The sequence below is a fragment of the Stegodyphus dumicola genome, chromosome 1 (assembly GCF_044657685.1).
Source record: "Stegodyphus dumicola isolate Sdum_Otavi_A_Nest chromosome 1, ASM4465768v1".
In the NCBI taxonomy this organism is placed as follows: Eukaryota; Metazoa; Arthropoda; class Arachnida; order Araneae; family Eresidae; genus Stegodyphus; species Stegodyphus dumicola.
This window is the reverse complement of record NC_140768.1, coordinates 25,034,309-25,059,843: the sequence shown is the minus strand read 5'-3', so window position 1 is coordinate 25,059,843 and position 25,535 is coordinate 25,034,309. Positions and strand designations below refer to the sequence as shown.

At 31.3% G+C, this 25,535-nt stretch overlaps 1 protein-coding gene across 1 annotated transcript in view; it reads left to right on the top strand.

Annotated features, from left to right (window-relative positions):
* The window catches only part of LOC118188031 (dopamine D2-like receptor), a 394,626-nt gene extending 369,341 nt beyond the window's left edge, over positions 1–25,285 (top strand). Inside the window, exons 5-7 of the mRNA XM_085813812.1 lie at positions 15,772–16,024; positions 19,506–20,142; positions 21,645–25,285. Coding sequence (XP_085669938.1) covers positions 15,772–16,024; positions 19,506–20,142; positions 21,645–21,886 — 1,132 coding nt within the window. The 3' untranslated portion in view covers positions 21,887–25,285. The remainder of the gene's footprint in view (positions 1–15,771; positions 16,025–19,505; positions 20,143–21,644) is intronic.
* The last annotated feature ends 250 nt before the right edge of the window (positions 25,286–25,535 follow it).

The window sequence follows — 25,535 nt, the reverse complement described above, 5'->3', positions numbered from 1 at the left end:
TTCTTTATTAATATTCTTCCATTACCGCCAAATTAAAATAAAGAAAATATTATACTAAAATTTGTATACTCACAAATAACTTTAGTTGTACAAGATATACCAAAAACAATCAAATGTTCTGCTGTTGCTCATACGGAATAGGGCTAGGGAAGCCTAGTGCGATACTGAAGCGTCTGGGTTTGAAGGCATGGATGCTTGTAAATGTATAGTGTCTTTGCGGCGTGGGGGCACTATAAATACATTGCGAGCCGAGAGGTTCGTGGTAGCGGAAGAAGGGTGGGAGACCCTCGGACCATTTCCCTTGAGGTGCTCTCTATCAAAATGGGGGCGAAACTGGGCGAAGTCGTACTGTCATTTATATGGAGCTCAAGGCCCTTGTCAAGGCCAGGCGCAATTTTGATCTCCTTGCCGCGATGGATTTCGTGGGCTTACTCTGATATTACTCTCGGACAACTGAGATAAGACACAATACACGCAACAGTTTTCTTCTACTGGATTTTAAATCCATATATGAAAACCTAAGTAGAATAAAATAAATGTTTCGTATCAAGATGCAGGTACGAGGAAATAGGTTTGATGTAATTGCTATGTGTAAGTAATTACGTATTATTACCTTTATCACTACAGTTACTAACATAAAGGTGTAAATAGTAAATTCTGCATTCAAGTAACTGTGCATCATGTGTTTAAATACGCTTAAGCATTTTAATTACAAAAATGTTCTGTAAAAAAATAAATAAATAAATAAAAATAAAAGTCATTTGGGCTAATAACCTGAGACCACATTGCTTATTCCTCTGTTTCATATATGTTCTATCGTGCGACTTTTAACCCTAAGTTTTCTTAGAAAAATAAGAAATTTTCCAAGAACTGCATTTCTGCAATTACAAAAATCTGATGTGTACATCACATGACTTCCTTGTATGGAATATTAAATTATACGCATTTTTCTTGCATTTCATTTAAACTTATTGGATTGAATTAAATCTACTTCGCCGAAAGCGTATAAGCCACAAGAGAAGAAATGCATTCTTTAAAATTCACTCTATTTGTTTACCATAGCGACATTCTGCGCTAGGTTCACAGTATTATTACTTCGTTCATATTATAACTCAGAATGCACAATATTTATATCATTTAAAGAATTATCTAATCGTTGCCACAGGTTCTATTCAAATACTATAATAAAGCTAGAACGATGTATAAAAGGAATTAAGCAAACAAAACAAGAAAGAAACAGTTTTTCACAGACGATTGAGTATTTCTCATTCAACTAATTCAGTTCTCACTTCGCGACAAGGCAAAAATACATAAAAACTCAAAATATCTGTATTAAAAATTACGAAGTAAATCTTAAACATCTATTTCCTCGAACACATTCCAGAAAAGATTAAGCATGATTTAATTCGCTATAATAATATCTTTGTTGTTGAGAAATGTAGACAAGCAATGGCCGCCATCAAAAAAATATTAGGCTTAGCAGCACTTAAACAACTTTAAAATTGTTGATAATTCTAAAAATATTGCATACAGATTTACTAAAGACATAAAAAACTTAACCGAAAGTTAAGAACAACATAATTGAATCATTTTTAAAGCAAAAAATGAAAAATTTACAAACATATAAGAGTAATGAAAGTGAGATCACTGAGCCGGGAAACAGAGTGGATATATATATAAATATATTTATATACGTTTGGTGAGGCCGTTTGCAACCAAAATACGAGGTGCACATCTACATGTTATAGCAGTCCTATATACAAAATTTCAACGTTCTGAAGCTACTCGATTTTGAGTTATGCGAGATACGTACGTACGTACGTACATACGTTCGTACAGACGCCACGAAAGATTCTAGCAGTCAAAATGGATATTTTCGTTAAAATATGCTGCCTGAAACTTTTCGCAATTTCAATACTTCCTTTTTACTTCGTACAAGGAAGTAAGAAGCAAACTACTGAAGGAAAAATAATAATTGAAATGTATCCTTCCAAATATCATTAGCAAAAGTATTCTATGAATATAATTGCAGAATTATAAATATTTTAAGAATAGGAAAACGTTCGATTAGATTCTATCTATTATTTCTAAAATTAGTATGTTCTCTGAATATTTTGCAAGAACGTTTTAAATAGTAATATATCGCAAAAGAAAATTTTTCGAGCGTAACATTTAATTTCCTTATACGTATATCTTGGCTTTTATAAGAATAAAAGAATGTAATTGTAGGGCAGCTGAACAAAATACCTTCGAGGTTTGTAATTATACTTTACAGAGGAAACACCTCTTTTAGTTTGAAAAATAACTTGGAATAGTACTAAAATTTATTTGCTGCTGCTTTATTTAACTTTTGAAAAACAAAATACTAATTAAAAACTAAGCAAAATATATGAACATGAATACAGAAAGTAATGCATTTTTTACATTGAGGAATTACGAGCATTTTAGCTTTAACATGCAATTATGCCATGCCTCTGTTTTCAATGGAAATGATTAATTATCTACTACTAAATTAAAACTGAATTAATAAGCATGGTTTGCTTATTGCTGTCTCTTATTTCTTGATATACAAACTTTACAATCATTATTTCATTTTTCGATAAAAAAGCATCTATTTCTGACAAGTTCATTTGCTTTTACATTATTAAAGATCCATATATTCCCTGCCAAGATTTCAGGAATACATATCTGCAAGGTAAGTAGAAAGTAAAATTGGTTAAATCTAAATACTTCTAATGACACTTTTTTTTTCTGATAACAGTCGTTATAAGATTTGACAGGTAAAATAATTTTTCATTGTGGGTGATGGCACAATTATTTTGTATAAGGTGCTTAATTCAGATAAAAAAAGATCTTTATGGAAATAATAGATAAAATTCTTATAAAATTAGCGATCAGGCATGTCGGGTCAAATTCATCTGTTAAAAGGATATAATCAGACGTGTTATCAAAAGCAACTTTAAGGTGCAAATTAGTAGTAAGAAATTGCATTCCTTTTGAAACTGTTTAAAGCTCTTAATCCATGCATAGTTTTAACTTAAAAGAAAAAAAATCTGACGTGGGAACAACATGTTTCCTTGTAAGGCGTATTAAATTCTAAAATTTTTTTGCTACTCTTTGTTTAAACGTACTTCCTCGAATTTCATTAGAGATACATTTCTCATTCAACCAATACAGTTCTGAATTCGCAAAAATACATGTAAAGGCAAAAATGCAAGGCTAAAATAACTTGAAACTGAATACCTCTTTACTAAAATTTGCCAACCGCAGAAAAAACTAAAACAACAAATGCAGTTAAAAACAGTTAAACAATTTCTGCAATTAAAATGCGAGTTTCTGTGCGAAAACAAGCAGTTCCGCCAGAGGGCAGGACGTCAATAGTTTCGGTGCACTAAAGTGAAAGTTATTTTTCATCCCACTTTTCAAAAAACACTGCAGCTGGTGCACCCACTGACTTTTAAATTAATGATAAATCTACAACTATTGTATGCAGGTAATTAAGGCATAAAAACCTTAACCGAAAGACAAATGGGTTTGCGTTTTTTTTCATGTAAAATGTTTGTAAAATTCGTTGGCAGTTAATTTTAAGAGTGTTAAGGCGAAGATTCAAGCAACGAAGAAAATAGTTCAGATCACATCCCCAGGGAGGCGAAAAAACAAAAACTGGTTGTTGAAAAAGATTTGATGACATGCATATCCGGGACATAGACTTTTTTTAACAAAGTAAAAGTTTAAGTAAAGTTAAGTAAGTGTATGTATGTACTTTAATATAAGTTATGTATGTGATGTTGTGGAAATGGGAAATTAACTTTCTTTCACTAAGAGGAAAGCTAGAAGATTCAAAGAAATCTGAATCGGCATTAAAACAACAAATTTTAGATACCAAAATGTGGAAGAACAGCCCAAAGTGGGGACTTTTGAGAGATTATGTCACTTATTTTCTTCTTTCAGCCATTCTTTGAATTTAAATCATTGGAAAATGAAATTCGCTCTCTTTCCTGAATTTTAAATGTTACCTGGGAGCAATCAAAGTCAAAACTTTCTCAGGAAAATTGCATTACAAAAGTTTCCTTAAATGGCAGCAAGGAATTTATCTTCGCACATGAATTTCAATTAAACTTTCTTAATTAAAATTTAAAATCGATAAAACTGATATAACCATGCCATGCAGTTTCTCTGCTGTTACTTTGCGTAATTAATCACAAAAGTTAACTCTTGTTTACATTTCATTTTTCGTCGCTGGAAGAAAGTAAATTTTTAAACAATAACTGAATTCAGAGTTCCCAGGAGTAGGAATAATTTAGTTTTCAAACTTCTATTTCTACTTTTACACTTAAGATATGCATTTATTTACATACGAAATAATGGCCATATTTTACACATATGAAATTTGTCATGTGTATGAACAGATAAAAATAGTAATATTCATTACCGATACGAGCAAAGCCTTCGCCGAGACTTGAACCTGGACCTCTCGAATATGCGTCGAGTGTGCTACCAATACACCACGAAGGCATGTGGAACGGAGGGACAAAAGGGCGACTAGGTGTTAGGAGACCGAATCGCCAAATCCTTGTCGTGATGAATTATCATCCACCACTTTCTAGTTCGGGCGCCACTGTAGAGTATGTGGAATGTCTTCGCCGGAAGTTGGACCGTGACCTCTTAACCTCCCAGCACGCGCGCGTATGCGCAAAATTTACTACAAATTCAGTTTTAATGCACATTTTTCGCATATCGAAGTTGAGACGTCTGAAGGTCATTTCTATTCCTCCTTTCTATCATTCCCCACATCATGGAATGTGCCAACAAAAAGTCGTTTGACTTTTTTTTTAACTGGGCTTTTGTGCTACGTGGCAGCTTTTTGATAAAAGTTACGACACGCGCGTGGTCGTGTTTTAAAATTCGGAAAACATATTGCTTCTCAAGTATTTTGTAATTTTGTGTTATCAAATGCCGTGTATTATTTTAATTTAAATACATTTGGTTCTGTAAATTTTATATCGGTTTTCATGGCAAAAAAATATGTGAAACCATCTGATTTTGTTCGGATTCTTCAAAAATTATCTGATGAAGAAAAGGAAGACAAGGAAATCTTTCGATGGGAGAAGAATAGTGATTTCCATTCTTTATTTTCTTTTATTTCTATTTTTTAGAAATAAATAAAAACATCAAAGTTAGTTTAAAGGGCGTTTTTGTAACCAGTAAGAAGTAAATTTGCTTGCAGAAGTAAGTAATTCTAAACTTACTGATTTTCCTACCAAGGTGTTTTCCTTTTTTTATTGTCTATACTTGCCTTTGATGAATACTAAATTAGCTTCGATTTTAAAATATAATTATTAGATAACAAATTTAAAATTTTCCATAATGAAATGCATCAGTGCATTTCCATCTAACTAACATAAGAACTTAAATATAATTTACTTATATTTGAATGTGATATCATTTGTATTTTGCAATAATAAGATTAATATTTTATTTCTTAACACATTTATTATCAATATTCACTCATTTCTGTCGTTTTTCGTGCCAAAAACGGTAGAATAAGGGATGTCGTAAAAATATGACGCACGTTTGCTCATGTAAAATTGCCAAGCGCGCGTGCTGGAAGGTTAAAAACAGATAAAGATGTTAAAAACAGATAAACATGTTAAAAACACTAAAACCACCAGCAGCCGAGGGGTAAAGTGGCTGAACACTGGTAGTGCGGTACGGGGTTCGAATCCCGACGAAGTTTTCCTAGTTTCCCCCATGTGTAACGTGTATACGAGCCAGGTTTCCTCAGTAAGTCGTCCACCATCCCCTTAGGCAGTTAGCCTTCGACTGCTTTGCCATAGCTTAATAAAACCAAGCAGAGAGAGACTGTCTTCTATACTCGTTACACATGGGGAAAACTAAGAAAACGGCGATGCAGCCAGAGCGTTTGCCTGGATTCGAGCCCAGGGTTGAACTACCAGTGTTTAGGCGCTTTAACTCTCTCGCGCTGGTGGGAGACTTCCATAAGGTTAAGGGGACTCATACACCTTAAAACCCATAAGATGTTCGAATAGGTGATTGTTGCAAGAATTGGGATAACTTATTTATCTTAAAAACAATTACTACCAACTTTTTACAGCTGACTACATAATATAGCTGCTTTCTGAAATAGTAATCAGAAAGTTTGTGTTGCCACAAATATTTTTATAATTTAATCCGCTTTGTGACAACATTTTTCGTCATGTTTCCAACTTGCGCGCACAGTTTAAAACATTCTGTTTCATAATTTAATTCCATATTTAATATATAGCTTTTATAACATTTGGAAACTACTGTGAACCTTAAATTCTAAAAATTTCATGTTAAATTTTTATTTTATTTGGAGTTGAGTTTATAAAATGTATTTTATTAACAAAATTTGTAATGTTTTCATCCATAAAATTTTTCAATACTAAAATATTCATCAGATTCTTGGTTCAGTTAGAAAATAGTGCCTATATAAAGAATTCCATAAAATTTCAAGTATGTACCATTATCCATTTTTAAAATATCATGCGCGCAAGGTGGAAACATGGCGAAATATTTTGTCACAAATAGGATTAAATTAAAAAAATATTTGTGGCAGCACAAACTTTCTGGTTACTAGTTTGCAAAGCAGCTATATTATATAGTCAGCTATAAAAAGTTAGAAATAATTTATTTCAAAATAAATAAAATATCCCAATTCTTGCAACAGTCGCATATTCGAAGATCATGAGGTGTTTAAGGTGTATGAGTCCCCTTAAACGAGGTTGGTAAGTTTGGTAGCAGTGAAATAAATGATACTCTAAAAGAAAATATAGTTGTGAAACTGATAAAGGAGAGACATATGTTTTGCTTTTTTAAATGTATTAATTGGTACCAGTCATATTTTAAGAACATTTTTCCTTAATGTACTTAATTCTAAATTCACCTCATAGAGTACTTAATGAGCCATAAATTTATAGCTAATTTTGTTTTAATACGTGTGTACTTTACTCTGTTCTCAATTCATTCAATTCGTCTAATTCACAAATTTACGAATCCTTGTACTTTTTTTACGTTTTTTTCTAGCAAAGAGTTTTCTGCCTGTTTTTTCCTTGTTAGTTACTTTGGTTACCAAATTAGTAAATATTACTTACTTTCATCCTAACTAAAAGTGTTTTAGCTCTCAGTATTTTATTGAAGCTTGTGCATTCCATCCAACCTCGTTTAATCTATGCAATGGTGACACATATTATTCAATTGAACAGCGTTACAAATGAGATCTTTTATTCATAATGGAAGCAAAGTAAAACATTATTTAACAAATACAGAATTATTTTAATTTTTGAAGGAATTACATCCTCTTTTTTCATTATGAAAACATGAGTTCTTGGGTATTCGGAAGTAAGAAAATTTACATGACATTTATGAATTCTTTTGCCTTTTGTTCAATAGTAAATGAATAAAAATATACTCAACCAAACATTCAGATTCAAATAAACAAATGAAATAAATAACAATAGAGTGCATAAAAATTTAATCAGTTCCAAGGGAAAGAAAGGCGATCTCGTTTTATGTTTGTTGAAATTAAGTTTGAATTTAAAATTCAGCTTGTATTTTCAAAGACAAATTTAAACTTTGATCTATGATTCCTTGAGGTTTCAGATCTGTTTCATCTGAATTTACGTAACAGCAAATGAAATACTTTTAACCCGATTTTCTATTGTCAGTCTGAATTATTTATATATTTATTTACTTTACTTTTTTAAAAGAACCTTAGTTTAAGTATCCTGCATAGCTCGTGTAATAATACAGAACAAGTCACTACTTCTTGCGAAATTAATGGAACACAAAGGCTAATGTATAATTAATAAATTGAAATACTAAATTCACAATGTAAAATTATGTTTGTTAGTTTTGCCTTAGTCCCTGAAATCACATAAACAAAGACGATTATCAAAGCCTAAAACCAATTCAAATAAAATTAGAAGCTGGGCAGACATAGTTCGGAAACAATCAGTGGGTTCCTCCAGAAAAGTTCCGCTAACTTCATGAACTCTGTATATACGTTAACTAATTTGCATCCTGATGAAAGCCGACGAAAGTAGAAGTGATTGAATAAATATAAATAATAAAATAATGGGTTACAAAAATAAAATCTTACATTAATTAAATAAATGTAGAAGTTGTAATCGATTCTCTCTAAATGATACATGGACATTAATGTCTTCCGCTTGGAAAAGCCAGTTTTATTAATTATAACGGAAAAATTAATAGTTTTGAATTTGACATATAATTTTATAAGTATTTAAGATTTTATCTCTGCTTCATAGCATACATAAAAAAATATTGAATATTGATTTAATATTGCGTTGTGTGTTAGGTAAAAATTGTTTCTTACGAAAGTAATCGATCACTTTGTGAACCGTTCACAGACTAATTGTAATTTTTCTAAGATAAATTCTAATTCAGAATTTCTAATTATCGTATTAATTTTTACTTCCTTGTACGACGTAAATAAAAATGGAAACTAAATCAGAGTAAAGGTAATATTGTATTACGAAGGTACAAAGTAAAGGAAGTGCTATAAGCACGAACATTTTCGGGTATCATATTTCACTGAAAATCTGCATTTTGTCCGCTATCGAATGCAATTTAACGATGTTTTAGCGTGCCATCTGTACGTGAGGACGGAATAAAGGACACTTTTTCCCAAAACGGGTTGCAAAAAAGATTTAAAATGGATTCAGAAGATATTTTAGTGACATCTGTACGTACGTAAAATGAGTAGCCTTAGAATGTTGAAATTATGTACATAGGACTGCTATAACATGTAGTTGTGCACCTCCCGTTTTTCTTGCAATCGTTCGTGGGTAAAGTATGTGTATATCTCTCTCTATAGATACCCACTCTGTTACTCTGCTCTGTGAGCTAGTTTTTTTTTATTCTTATATGTTGGTAAATTGTGCATTTTTCCTTTAAAAGTGATTGAATTATGTTGTTCTTATCTTCAGTTAAGGGTTTTATGCCTAAAGATAATCTGCATGCAATAGTTGTAGCATTATCAGCAATTTAAAGGTTGTTTAAATGCTGCTAAGCCTAATGTTTTTACCATAGCAGCCATATTTGTTTACATATTAAACTTAGCAGAATAGTCAGTTAAATCAGTTTCTGCACCTTCAGTCTATTTTTGCCGAGTGGGACAAAGTTTCAGGTTTGTGCACTGAAATATCTGCCTTCTTGCACGCTGGCCGACTTTTTTTTTTTTTTTTTTTTTTTTTTCGTAGAAACTCTGATTTTAATTGTAAGACTCGTTTTTTATTTGATTTAACTTTTATTTGACTTAACTTTATTTGATTTTCTTTCGCGTAAAAACGAAAATTAGAAACGTTTCTAGTATTTTGTTGGACTGTTGTCATATTTAGAAACCTTTAGCCTAGTCATATAAAGCCGTTGCATTTTTGGCCTAATTTTTCCTCACTAATCTTATACTAATAATTTTAATTTAGTTTGATTTTATTTACGTTTTGCTTAATTTACTTATTTCTTTACTTGTAAACGTTTTGCTTTTTAAGATTAATATTTAATTTATTTCCAAGTAGGTCGGATGGGTAAAGTGCTGCGCTTTGAGAACGTTTTAGAATATTTAAAGCAATTAACCAGACGTCAGTTTCACGAATTAATAGCAACATTATGAAACCTCTACTGAACTTGAAGTACCTTTTGTATAACAAAACTCATCTTCCAACTACACCTGAAAGGTCCCTTGTCACGAGATTTCGCAAAAAAACGTGAAGTCTTATTCATTCCAAACAGAAAAAATGTATAAAAACTAATTAGCCTTAAAAGGCCTCTACTTGACGTCTAAACTACAAGTATATGCATATAAGGTGTAGCATTACGAGACCTACTTGGCGTGACATTAAAATTTAAGATAAAATTTAAGCTCAACGAATTTGCGATTTAATTTAATCTAACAGGAAGTGCGATTTTCTAGCGGTTAATCATGCGTTTAAGGTTCAGTTACAGTTAGCCGCTTTGCCAACTATTCCACTGGAATTTTCAGCACAGAGATGGTTCATAATCAGTCATTTGCCAATTCAGCTAATTCAGTTTCCGATCTCTGCTTAAATTTCTCGCTCACACATTGCTGTTGCGATTAAGTGTCTGACATTCGTAGACGCTTGCCGTAGACGCACACATTGCTGTTGCGATTAAGTGTCTGACATTCGTAGACGCTTAAATTTGTATAATTTTCTGTAAAAGAACGAGTTGCGTTTTTGAAGTACAAAAGGGAAATAAGGATGAAAAAAATTTATGGAAGCACCACAGGATTTCCCAGTACAGCCTATTAAATTATATATTTTGCTGCATTTCACTTAGATGATTTACTACCTCAAAATTCATTAATGATATATTTCGCACTCAATCAATCCAGTTCTCACTTCGCGGTAATCAAACTAAATACATAAAACTTAAAATATCTTCATCTCAAAATGAGGAGGATACCGAAAAACATAAAATACCAATAACAGTTAAAACAGTTTCACAAATTTTTACGTCTAAAATAACAGTTTCTACGCAACTAAGCAATTCAGCCAGCGGGCAGGAAGGCATATTTTTCGGTTCACAAAACTGAACGTTTGCTTTCGGTCCTACTCGGAAAAAAGAGACTGAAGGTGGTACAGAAACTGATTTGATGCACTATTCTACTAAGAGTTCAAGTGTAAACAAATGGCTACTTCGTTAGACTTACTAGGACTTCAACATGTTTTAAATTTTTGATAAGTCTACAACTATTGCATGCATAAGAACGTAAAGCATAAATACCTTAACCGGAGATATATGCGAACATAATTCAATCATTTTTAAAGCAAAAAATGCACAGTTTAGCAACATATAAGAATAAACATATGAGCTGACATTTCAGGCTAACAGAGTGGGTATATATATATATATAATTTAAGAAAGGAGAACAAACTTAAAAAATCTGATGTATACACCACATGACTTCCTTATACGAAATATTAAATTATACGCATTTTCTGGCATTTTGTTTACACTTATTGCATTTAATTATATCTACTTCGCCGACAGCGCATAAACAACAATAGAATATGTGCATTCTTTAAAATTCATTCTATTTGTTTACCACAGCGACACTCTGGCGCTAGGTTCACTTAACAGTATTACATCTTGTTCAAATTATAACTCACAATGCACAAAATTTGTATCATTTAAAGAATTATCTAATCGTAGCCACATGTTCTATTCAAGTACTATAATAAAGCTAGAACGATGTGTAAAAGAAATTAGGCAAACAAAACAAAAAAGAAACAGTTTTTCACAGACGATTGAGTATTTCTCATTCAATTAATTCAGTTCTCACTTCGCGACAAGGCAAAAATACATAAAAACTCAAAATATCTCTACTAACAATTACTAATTATTAAAAATTAAATTACTCATTATTAAAAATTAAATTATTAAAAATAAAGTAAATCTTAAACACTTATTTTCTCGAAAAAATTCCAGAAAGGATTAAGCATGTTTTAAATCGCAAAAATAAATGAAGGCGTTTATCTTTGTTGTTGCGAAGCTACGTTTCTCTAGATTGGCAACAAATTCACTACTCAGCTGTTTCAAATGTAAAGAAGCAATGGCCGCCATCAAAATAGGCTTAACGGCACTTAACAACTTTTAAATTGTTGATAATTCTAAAAATATTGCATACAGATTTACTAAAGGCATAAAACCCTTAACCGGAAGATAAAAACAACATAATTCAATCATTTTAAAGAAAAAAATGTACAATTTACAAACGTATAAGAGTAAAGAAACTGAGATTACTGAGCCGGGTAACAGAGTGGTTATATTTATAAATATATTTACATACGTTTGGCGCGGCCGATTGAAACCAAAATACGAGGTGCACATCTACATGTTATAGTAGTCTTATATACAAAATTTCAACGTTATGAGGCTACTCGTTTTTGAGTTATGCGAGATACGTACGTACGCACGCACGTACGTACATACGTTCGTACAGACGCCACGAAAAATTCTCTTCAGAATTCATTTTAAAGCAGTTTTTTATCTTTTTTGGAGGAAAAGAGTCTTTTATTCTGTCCTTACGTATAGATATCACGCAAAAACATCGTTAAATTGCATTCGAAAGCGGTTAAAGTGGATATTTTCGTTGAAATATGCTGCCTGAAGCTTTTCGCGATTACAATACTATTTTTTTACTTCGTACAAGTAAAAAACCTATGTGGTCAAGAATTTTGAGCGTTGAGCTGCAAAAATTAGAAAACAAGGCAAAAAGAAAATTCTTAATGCTTCCGCTTAAAAGCCGTTGTGATACTGCGGTTCCGGTGAAAAAATTTTCACATAAGTTAAAAATAAAGTGCAAGGAAAAGTGTAAATACAAAATAATTTAATGTTAATAAATAAATGAAATTATCACTAGAATACTTACAGATAAAAAGCGTATTTAAAACTCAACTCATACCGGCAATAATATGTTGATTGAAGTTAAGACAAGCTTTAAACATTTGAATCATATGAGATCTATGGTTATTAATACTGAGGTTGAGAGGGTTTTGAGTTTGACCTATATATGTGAGGGAACAACCCTTTCATGTAATTTGGTAGATACAATTGTAAGTTTTTCAAAGTGTTTGTTGTCGAATAGCTATAGAAGGTGAAAGCGCGGCATTTAATCTTCGGCATTTACAAAGCATATTATTTCATATATTCGAGCTCACCTTCCACCACGTTTCTTCTTTTAGAACTCCAAGTTGTGTTTGTTGTGTTTTTGAAATTCTTAGATGTACTTTCATTTATAAATTAACCATTGTAATTTAAGATGATAAATTCGTGAGCAAACAATATATTTTTAAAAAACTGGAATTCTGTTTCGTCTCAAATTTTTGAAAAGGAAACTGCAAATATTATTGTTATTTTAATAACATTTGAATTAATTGATACATCTTATGATAATTATTATTCTAAAGCAAATTTAAAAGCATTCAGTTTTATGTTATTTTAGTAATTATGATAATGTTCCAGAGGGCAGCTTTGATGGTTTCATAAACCTTTTTTCATTTTGAAATCTGTGATGCTCTGAATAAACATTTGATTACAATGAAAAGTATTAAAACATTAATATACTGATAAATTTCTTCAATAGATATATTATCTAATAATATATTATATAACTTATCTAAATTCAGATTTAAAATTTTTAAGTGCACTTTGTTAAAGCTTTTATTTCTTTTTTTTAACCCTCTGAGCGGCCAGGGGTTTCGCTAAGAAAGCATAAATTCCCCAAAACTACTATGAGAACAAATTATTTTTTTTTTGATTTAATGTAAAACCGCTGCTGGTATTCCATACATGGATTTGTGTACTTTTGATATATTGCCTTAATTTCTTTGACATATTTAAATATGCACGTTTGTATACGTTCTTACAGATATTAAAAAAAATATCCCAGGTCGTATATATACGGCCTTGTCGGTTAGAATCTAATTTTGTGCACTTGTCTATTCGACAATGGCCACCCTAAAGCCAATCCTTGCGTATTCTTTTCCAAAAAGGCCTCATCCTTAAGAGTGGTCATGGCAGTTGTCGAAAAAATGGACAATTACTCACAATAAAATGGGCACCACTTCTCATAATTTTATTGCGGAGTATCTAATTAGCGGCCACCGTTGTCTCCAATGAAGGGAAGAAAACTTGCAACCATGCCTTCTCTATGATTCGAACCTGGGCTTTGTGGTATCACAGCCGGCTGCCCTAACCAAACTATCGTCTGGGCAGTAGCTTTCATCTTTACGAAACTGAAATAATACAAAATTTAATACTTCTTAATAAAGTTTAATACTACACTTTATTGAAGAATTTAAGATAACATTTTTAATTTTTGTCAATAGATGGCACTGTTTCGTATCAGCTCATAATTAAGGGAAGAAAATTTAAGATTACAGAAGCTGTTCACACATTTTTTAGACGACGTATATTGTATTCCCAAAATTAAATTACATAAAATTCTTGTGTTTTAAATGTTCTATTTGACATCCCTAATTCTGAACTATCTTTCGACACCGCAATTTCCAGGATAATAATGCTTTTTGAAGTGGCAGAAGAGGTATTCTATCCCATTCCTCCCGAACAGCTTTCCAGAGTCCTGTTAGGATTTTGAGACAACGTTTGGATAATGCAGTTTTTAAAAGTCCGAAAGCACACAAATCCATAGGTGACACATCGGGAGATTTATTTGGGATATCAGTGAAGGGTATAGCCTTGATACCAGTTTTTTGTTCCATTCCTTTTAGGAAATTTACAGTGGATTTTGATGTGTGACTGCTAGCTTTGTCCTGATGGAGTCGCACAGATGGATGGCACTGTGGGTAAAGGGATGGTATTTCATTCAGAAAAATTGGCGGTAAAATATGTTCCTGATGGTATTTTGAGTTAATCTTGACATTTTTTGCACTCTGTTTATTTTTAACTTGCCATTATAAGAAAAACCAGCAACAATCATGAATCCCTTAGAAAAACTTTCTTTCGATTCTTTGAACCATGTACTTAAATTTTTTCTCCCCTTTTATCATAATAAATGGCTCTTCTTTTGTTACAATCACTTAAGAACACCCATGCTTCATCTATTGTGACAATTGTTTTCCATTTTTCTTTGGATAAGTATTTCCCATATAGAATTCTGCAGCGTGTCCTTCGTTGAGCGATATGCTTTGAAAGAAGATGCACATTGCGTTTTTTCGCTTTCTTAAGATTTAAATCAACGTTTATCATTTTGTTTACAGTGGACACCGAGCATTTTAATGATTTTGCAACTGTCTTTTGACAAGGGGGATTTTTTCTAATATCAAGCAACGTGCCTTTGAAATAGTTAAAGATGTCCGTTTTTTCCTTGGATACTTGCTTGAAATTTTTGTCCCACTTGAGGCTCCAATTTGACGTTTTTTTTCCTTTCTTGTTCCTGATATTACCTATCGACGCTTTAAATATTACAAAACCATGACTCTCACATCGTTTCTGGATAACGGAGTATGCATATTTCTCTTCCGAAAGAGCGTAAATGTAGCCTTCGAACCACTGCTTTGTTAAATTCGCCATTTTGAATAAAAACAAAACTTTCAAGCCACATACGATAATTTTGACTTTTAGAAACATAGTACAATTGCAATTACTTCTTTTGCAGCAAACGAGTTTTTATTACTGCTCACCAAAATCGTCTAAAAAATGTGCGATCAGCCTCTGTACTTAGCATTTATCCGTTTGTGCAAATGAAAACGGATATTTTAACGGATATATTTTAACGGATAATATTTTTAACGGATAAACGGATATATATATATATAGCTGTTTCGTAACAGCTTATGAGTAGTAGGAGGAAAATGAAGATTATCTAGAAATCGTTTGCATTTGCAATTAATTTTCATCCTTGCAATTCGTTGGCATTTGCAACGATATTGCGTGTTCTATAACGCAGCAATCTGTCCAGAAAGCTGTACTGCAAATTATCTGTTAAAGATTCAATTTTTTATATTTTTACAACATTAATTTTTTAGCTGCATCTCTGTAGGATAAATTTGAAACAAAGAGTATCGTGCTTTAGAACACCTGCTTTCGTGTTAAGTTTTCAGGTGGAAATTGCATTTTCATATCCCAATTTGTTAATTTCATACATTTTAAAAACGATTGAAATTTTTGCATGTTCCATGTATATATATATATTCTCAGTACGTCTTGAAAACTTTCTTTCAGGTACATTGCTGTCACTCAACCCATAAAGTATTCCAAGCATCGTAACAACAAGAGAGTATTCTTGACTATTGCCATCGTGTGGTTTGTGTCTGCCGCCATCGGGTCCCCTATTGTTCTTGGCCTCAATACATCTCCTGAGAGAATACCTCAACTCTGCGTGTTTTATAATTCGGATTTCATCATATATTCATCATTGAGCTCATTCTACATACCATGCTTGGTTATGGTGTTTCTCTACTACAAGATATTTAAGGTATCATTATTTCAAAAAACTTAATAACCTAATAACGAAAACTGTCTTCTACTGCAGATAAATTTTGAGCTAAAGGCATTAGGCTGAAGCATTAAAGGTTATATTGTCTTGTAAAATTTTATAGTAATTAATTGCTCATATTTCTGCTAATGTTTAATTGATATCGTGCATTAAAATTACTGAATTTGCTAACTCTTTGTTATGCTATATTAAACAATTTACTATATATATATATACATTATATTTATTTATATAGAAACATTATATTTATCAATATGTAAACATGATATTTATTATTATATACTATATTAAAGATTAAGTTACTATTCAACTACACACTTCCGTACGAAATTATATATCTGCTTTTATTCACAACAGGAAAAACTGTTCACCGCGCATTATTATTGTGATTTAAGTATTTATTTGTACTTATTAATATATTTGAGTATTTCATTTATTTATTGTTAATAAATATTAAAATAACTGAAAAATATTTTACTGCCATTTAAATATTTGCCTTATATAAAATCCTTGAATTCATTAAAATCTATAAAATTGTGTTGTATATTATCAGTTTTTTTTAAAATACCCAGCTGTCGTACTTATGGTAAAATACAGAAATAAGATTTTGCTTCATGCCATCTATACTTATGTTTATGAATGTGTATTTGCTTCAAACGTTGACATTTTTAAACTTTATAGAGTCTAGTATTCTTTGGTAACATTAATAAACGAGATCTAGGAAGACTGTAGAGGAGTTATCCTCATGTCTTGACAGCAGACGAAGCCGGAAGTACGAAGTATCTGACCCCTTATTCAATCACAAATAGTTTCACAGTTTGAACTCATATAAGCAAATACTTCTGGCTTAACTTAAGCAAATAATGATGAACATAAAATGAAATGTTCTTGCCCTTAATACAAAAGATTAAACTAGCCTAAAGTAAGTAAACTAGCCCAAAGGCTCCCAGAATAATTTAATCACGCAGGAAGGTTCTGACTCGCAAAAGCTGGCAGAACAAGGTTACTGGCTAGAAGCACTCGTCGCCACAGGATCAAACTGCTATTAAGTAACAACATGGCCTTCAAGCAGATATAAAACGCTCTAAAATCATCTTCCGAAACCTTCGCTTAAATAGCACTTCTTTATCGCTAAATTTGAATAACCACGCATTAACTGTTGAACATCCTGGCAGGAAAGCGGTGGGAAAAAAGGAGAGTGAAAAGGAATGCTACTTTAACTAAAAATTAACTATTAGTAAAAAAAGATAAATAAATCCTCAGAACTTATTTTCAGACAATATCTCATAAGGCACAAAAGTTGGCCTTTCTCACATTAACTGTTATGTTATGCTAAGGTATTTGTTTACTTTAGACAAGGTATGAGCCTACCCTAAAATCGTCGTTTTGGTGAAAATTTTCGAATTTGGTTTTATTTATTCATTTTATAGGCCACACATTTAGGTTTCCAAAACTTCTTTATTTTTATTTTTACGATAACTAGAAATAAAGTTATAGTATAAATAATAAACCGGAAGTGATGTTTCAGATGTCGGAACTTCGCATTTAAAGAGACATAAAAATGTAAGCAATAAGTTTAAACAGCTATTTTCTAATTATTAAACAATATAAAAGCTGTAAAATCAACATATCTTTCATTGTGTGACAAGAATTTTCTGATAAAATGCCTACATGGGAAGACCTAATAATAATGAGTGTTTTAATAACCTTTTGTGGACTATTTTACCAAAAGAAAATTTATCCAACTGGAAACATTCCTTTTAGGTGAACATATTGCTGTATTATTATTTAATTCAGGATATTTAGGATTTTTACCTGTTTTCAGGTATCTAGAAATAGAAATTAATCCCATTATGTTTGAAAGCTGCATGGGAATAGACCAGCGAATTCAGAAATCGAAACACCAATCTCTACAAGCAACAATGTTATCCAGGAAAAAGCTAAAAGGAAGTCAAAATTAGTTTAAAATGAAGCACAAGATGGCCTAACATGGCGAGTTTTAAAGATTTATTGCGGCTACAAAATTTTTCGTGCTGTATTAAAATCTTTAAACGCATTTTCTAAGAAACTGTGTTTTTCGTTATTTTTGATTGCGATTATGTTCATTTCTCAAAATGTGTTTAGAATATTGAAATGATTTTTTTTATTCATCTTTAGCTGTGTTCTGTAGCAAAATCTTACCTCTCTGTATTTATTTATTGGTTTTACTGACAGTATTTTGAAGAAAAGAGGATATTTTTGTTTTAATTTTTAGTTTTTGTACGAAGTTTGGAATATTTCAACAAATTTTATAAAAACAGCAAATCTTTTGCTACAGAACACAAGTAAGTATGTTAGATAAGATGATGAGATATGTAAAGATTATTGAAGTATATCCTTTAGAATCTGTTATAGGAGATGTGGTGTAAATGACAATTTTCACTAAAATGTTTCTAATTATTACATAAATTAAAAAATTAATGAAAATTTCTGTAAAATCCTATTTAAATTCATAGTTTTATACCCCATCTTACTCAAAAACATGTGTATTTAATTATAATTTTGTGTATTTTAAAAAACATGCTTCGCATAAAGGTCTATACCTTAATAAAAATGAAGCAAAAGATATCTATTTGAATTTATTCCCAGTTGTTAGTGATTTTTCATTCATATCAGATTTGATTAAGAAAATTACATTATAGTGGTTAAAGATGATATTCTATATTTTTGAAATAGAAAACTCGCTTTTAACTGAACGATTAAAGAATTAACTTGCATTTAAATTATGAGTATTTTTTTTTCAATTCCTGTTTTTAGTTTTAATGGAAATTATGTTATTTTATGGTTATTTCTTTTTTTATCATTTCTACCACAAGGGGAAAAAAAGAAAAATACATCTGTTTGGCTGTTGAAATAATTAAAGTAATTTCAAATTTAGAACTCTCATCTAAAGAAGAATTCAAATTAATGCTACAAACTAGAGCATGTTGCTGCATGTTTTATTTCAATAATTACTTAAGATTGAGAAGAAGAATTAGGGGGATTAATTCCCCCTAATTCTTCTTCTCAAAGGATTATAAAATAATGATGGTTTTTTATATTATTAGCATAAACGTCACTTATTCCCTACACCCCACACTTTTTCTACTAATCCGTGAAAAATACGTAAGTTCCCTATTACTGGGAAAACTGATGGGTGCAGAGTTTAAATCTGCCATGTTTTGTGATTCGTACTTCGTAACTAGATGTTTAGACTGATGGCATGTTTTGTGATTCGTAGTTCTGTGAAAAACATAATTTTCTAAACATCCTTAGTTTAATGTATAATCAAAACTATCACAATAATACTGATGTAACTGTTATATAAATAATAAATAATGCGTGTAAGTTCAGAAGTTAAACTCTAAATTAGAATATACTTAATACGTTCATTCAATATTCATATAGGCACAAGTGACATTCATCTTATATTTCCTTTTAGGCAATCCATGAGCGTGCCAAAAAGCAAAAGAAAAGAGCTAATGCTGGTAATCGTCTTGGCAGTAGCTCGGCGTCAGAGAAGCCTAATCACAGATTAAAATTAACGGCCGAAAAGGAATTTGGATCCCAGCTTCAGGTGGTTTTAGAAACGGATGCTGGCACAACGAATACTGGAAGCTATAGCCACCAAGACGAAGATCTAGATGAAGACGACGACGAAGATGTAAAGGCTGTGGCCAACGGCGACGACCCTCAAGCCCTGGTCGTTTCTAAAGGTTCCACAACAGTTGTCATGAAACTTACCACACACAGTGTTCCATTGAATGGAACAAATGACTCCGGTTATGACGGAGGCTCTCAGCAAGAGACTCAGTTCTGTGGAGAGGCAAAAATAGAATCTGCTGTGATTCAAGAAATCATTGATCCGAGTAAAAGCACCAAGGAAACTCCACCGAAACGAAATGGAATCTTAGTGAAGACATCTAAGACAAAACACAGCCTTGGAGAAGTGGTGGTAGAGAGGAAAAAGAAGTCTAGGTTCAATTTAGGGAAAAGACATAAAAGTAGCAGCAAAAAGAGGGAAAAAGCATCTGCCAAAAGAGAACGTAAGGCGACTAAAACACTGGCAATAGTCTTAGGTAATTAAAAATTATATAAATTGCACAATGTTTCATATAACTATGTTTAATGTTTTTAAAACTTAAAAAGGGCCATACAGTGATTTTTTTTCCAAAGCAAAATCAAAAGCTGACTGTTTTCTTATTTCTCGCTCTTCGCTTCTTTGTTGAAAATGCATGCAAATGAGGTAGGTTATGAAACTAAGTTGCGTAAATGCCAATAAGGATATTACATACTCGTATTATCTTCTAATCAAAGGCATGTAGTTGACTTATGTTAGGTAGCATTTTACTGTTTCGATCAATTGAGTGTAAAATTGCATTCAGCGACAGGCACAAGAAAGCCAAAAAGTGCGCTTAGAGAGTATCTAAATAATACGTAAAAAATGCGCTTAGAGAGTGTCAAATATGTTTTAAATTTCTCTTACGATACAAATCTCATATTTTCTCTTTTTAATTCAGCTGCATCAACAATATTTGTCCAAATCGGAAGAATATGCAAATTTAAATCATTATAAGGAATCAAAGACAAATGTTTCTTAACTGCAACTCATATTACTATAGATTTATATGAACCTATGATAGATGTGGATGTTATACTGAGTCTTACCTGTCATTCAGTATAACGTTATCGAGTTTATATCGATGTCGATATAAGTTAGATTTTATCAATGGAAATGTGTTCGATAATTTGAGATTCCTATCGATTATTTGGAAATGAAAAAGACAGAAAGGGCTATCTGCCTAATGGTAGGAATGATTTCGTAGAGGACGTTCTAAAGGAAACTGTCGGCAATTCATGTCACATATTGGATCGAGGTAATTAATTTTCCATTGAATGGTCAGTAAAATTTATTATAATCACTTCTGATTCTTGATACATGTATTTGTTTCAAACTTCAGATATGATTCTTTAAATAGTTAAGAGACAGGTAATTAAACTGTAATTTTTTTGTTTTTCCACATGCAGGTTTTTATTGTTATGTTTCAAACTATGTGTCACTTGTTGTGGATGGATAAACTTTGCGTTGATTCATTTAATAGTTGCTAAGCCTTTTAATGGTCTAGAAGTAATTTGTGGACTCTATTTGGTGGCCCATTAGCAGTTAGGTGTTTGAATGGGAGCTAATCAAAAGTCCAGTAACATCTACAAACAATATTGCGTGAAAATTGCAGCTAGTACTGATAATAAAGGTATGGAAATAAGGAATACCAAGGAATAATTTTTCTTTCAGTTATCGATTTAAATATGAAAAGGTTTTGAGGAAACCATTTGCAGAGAACCAGGGGTAGTTCCATTTAACACAGTTGTTCTGTTATTGGATTAGAAATATGGTTTGTATTATATAATTAAAATATGAAATAAATTTGAGATTATGCTTCGATATTTTTATCCCGCTTTACCGTAGTATTACTTACTTCATATAAATTAAACTCAGATTGGCATTACATTATGGATTAAATTGTTTCACAATTATATTATCTTTTAATTATTTTATATAAAATCTTCTGTATACTTTCAGGTATGTTCTTGATGTGCTGGGTCCCTTTTTTCACTTGCAACATTTTAGACGCTATATGCATTAAGCTGGAAAGCGACACCTGGCGGCCAGGAATGACTGTTTTCCTTCTGACCACGTGGCTTGGTTACATCAACAGCTGCGTGAATCCAGTCATATATACAATTTTCAATATGGAATTTAGAAAAGCATTTAAAAAACTCTTGCAAGATATGTGCACTTGCAGCTTTGGAAGCGTAAAATGAGGTGGAAAAATGACAGCATGTTTCTGTTTTCAGTGACAAATGTGTTAACACTAATAAAGTGTGTTTCTTTGTTAAATAAATAATTTAAATAAAGCTTTATTGAAATGACATTTCGTCAACGTAGCAAAAGAGAATGTATAAAACTGATGATAAAACTTCAAGTTTTGACTTTATTGTTCTGTCCTAAAATATATTATTTTAAAATAAATTATCAATATAATTGTTAATAAGCAACGTTTATTGTGCGATTCCTCCTATTTTGATTCATTTATCTAGACGGATCTGTACATCTAAAGAAGCAATCTTTCAGTGTTGAAGACATTTATACCACTTCGAAATTTCAATAAGCTTTTCTAATGTAACTGTTATTACACGCAAATGTTTAAGACAGTTATATGCTTTAATGAAACATGAAAGAAATTTTTCAGTGTTAAATTTATACATGAATAGCATGGTAAAGTAATTTTAATATAAAAATGATATGTGTTCTTATCCAAAATTAACACAGCAAATGACTTAATTCTTGACGAAAATTTGTTATGAAATATTTGTAAATAATATTAAATTATTTCTGTAGAGCAATATTTTACCGACAATCTGCCATGTTTGGGGGGAAAGGTAATACAATTTAGTCTTTATATAGATGCTTCTCGTGCACGATAAATATTCCTAATTTGTGTTTCTTTGTTAATAGATAATATTAACAATGAGGTTACAAAGTTCGTATTGTAACTGGAAAGTAGAAATAAAGTCCTGCAGAACCCGCTAGACGAGACAGCGAGTTATCGCTATTTCTCAAACACTCACAAAGTCATGAAGAAAGATTAAATTAATCTTGTCTTTATTTAGTCTAAATTCAAGCTGAAGGCAAAACTCGGGCTACAGACAAAGACACAACAACTGGCTATATAAATTAAGATATTACATATAACTGGTCATAATACTGAGAAAATACACCTGGACATATAAATTAAACACGATAAACCTTCCTACATGTGATTTTTTTTTTTTTGTTAATAGATAGCATTAACAATGAGGTTAAAAAGTTCGTATTGTAACTGGAAGCTAGAAATAAAGTCCTGCAGAACTTGTTAGCATTTCTCAAACACTCACAAAGTACCAGAGAAAGATTAATTTAAATCTTTTCTTTATTTAGTCTAAATTCAAGCTGAAGGCAAAACTCGGGCTACAGACAAAGACACAACAACTGGCTATATAAATTAAGTCATAAAAGACAATTAAATTCAAACACTGAGAAAGATTACATATTCAATACAATAAGCTTCCTCAGTTATTTTACCTGCACGTATTTAAAACATCGGCTAGCGAAACGGCTAAAGCCGAAATATCAGATTTCAGGCAGAACTGACAAAAGTACACTAACAGCAAACGCGATTGCTAGAAGCTTTCTGAACTAAATACTCTGAACCCTCATCTTAAATACGCTAACGCTAATTTACATTCTGAAAAGGAACAAAGAAAGACGAAGTTACCGTAAAGATCAAAATCGTAATAATAGTTTGATTAACATAATATACCTGACAAAGTTATGTTAATTAACATATTAACAATAAATTATCAATTAGTAGTTAATATTAGCGACGAGAAACATATTAGGAATGTTTATAATGCAATAGAGCTTGCAGATACGCTGACATCAAATTACACTTTCACATGAACGCAAAAAACTTGAGATTTATCTGCTTCTTCTTATGATAAAATCTTATTAGCGAATAATTTAATTAGCATCAGACACATTTATCCGTGCATGTATACTTGAAATATATCTATAATTAATCTGATAGAGGAAACACTTTCTCTTTTTCCTAGCAACCAAAAAAAAAATATTAAAATTCCACCTGGCCAAATATGAATCCGGAGTAAATGCTTTTGTGTCTGCTTTCTTTAGCTATTCTGCTGCCGAAAATATCTGATTGGAAAAATTTTACTTATTAAGTGTTTCAGTAAAATAACCTACTCATCAGTATACCGTGTACATTAATAGGAATACAAGAATACGTGATACCTATCTGACCTTGTTAAGTTTGTAAAGCAATGATTTTTATAATGGTATTATATATATAATTTTAACATAAAACACCTGACAATTTTCAAGGAGAATATTATGTAAAATTTGGGGTATTGTTCTGAAGATGAGAGGCTATATAGCCCTTTCTAACAGCTTCATATTGAAGGTCAGTATTCATTAAGGCTATTATGTGATTCAAAACCATTATTTAACAACTGTCAAATAAGAATGAATCTTCAAATAAATACATGTTTAAATGTTTTACGCATAGCTGAGTTATCTGCACTCAGTTTCAAATGCAAATGTATCTTGATATGTATACCTGAGAAATGTTGCATATAATGTTGAATAAGCAGTTTAAAAAAAGCTCATGTTTTAGATAAAATGTTAATAAATGTTTCCATGTAATGTACATTGATGTTACTGTTAAACATTTTATATAAAGTATACGTGATTTATATATAATCAGAAGCTCAAAGGCATCTTTCGATTAACAAATGGGATTATATTCATGTTGATACCTGTAAATGTGTGTAGATATTCATGAGTGTACTTACAAAAGTATTACGTATTTAAGAAATAAAGTGTTTGGTTTTAGTGTAAGGCTTCTTTGGAATTTTATTTTAAAGGGCTTGACTGCTTGAAAGTTTATATAAACAATTTAGTCATATGTAAATAACTTAGAAAAATATTACAAAGGAAATCGAAATGAAGGTTATTCAAATTGTTTTTTATAACCATACAAATTCAAAATACAAATGCGAAGCAAAATACTGGATTGTGATTTTGGATACTGAGTACTGAAATGTGCTACAACATTCACATATTGTTTGACGGGAATAATGAAGATTTGTCAACATATCATCTATTATGAATTTGATTGATCCAACCACTCAGTTCAGTTTAAAATTGTATCTCATAATTCTCGTCCTTTCATTGCTATTCTAACTAAGCTAATAAATAAACTTATTCTAATGAATATAATAAATTATATTCATTAGAATTCGATTCTAATGAATATGATTTAAAAAGAGTTTTACCTTAAATATTTTCTGTTTCTTTGTTTTCCCATGCTAAATAGTATCAACCTGTATATATTTTTTCTATACTCTTACGAACATTCAGCTTTGAAGGTTTCTTCAAAATATTTTCTTTCTCCTGAATGCAGCTATATGAATTCAATTTTGATGATTTTTTAGATGATTTTCTGTCACAGTCATTGATAACTCCATTCAAAAACTGTTCGTCTTAATTAAGACACAATAACACGCCGAATAAATACTAATTCAGAAGTCAAACAACAAAAATCAGGGTTATATTTTCGAAATTTTTCACAGGACTAGTTTCGATGGTTTTACCGAACCATCATCTTTAGCTGCAAAACCGCAAATGAACAAGATAGGAAATAATGATTAGATAAGATAAGAAAGCCTGGACAAGAATAAGCAAGTGGCGCCATCTGTTGGCGAAACCAGAACTAAAACATAATTTCTCTAAAAGCCGAAGGCAAATTTGGATTGGAATTAGGATCGTTAACTAGAACAGAAAGATTTTTATGAATGTGAAATGCCTCTAGAAAATCCAGTTCTCCAATGGAAGATGTTTTTTGAATAATTTTGG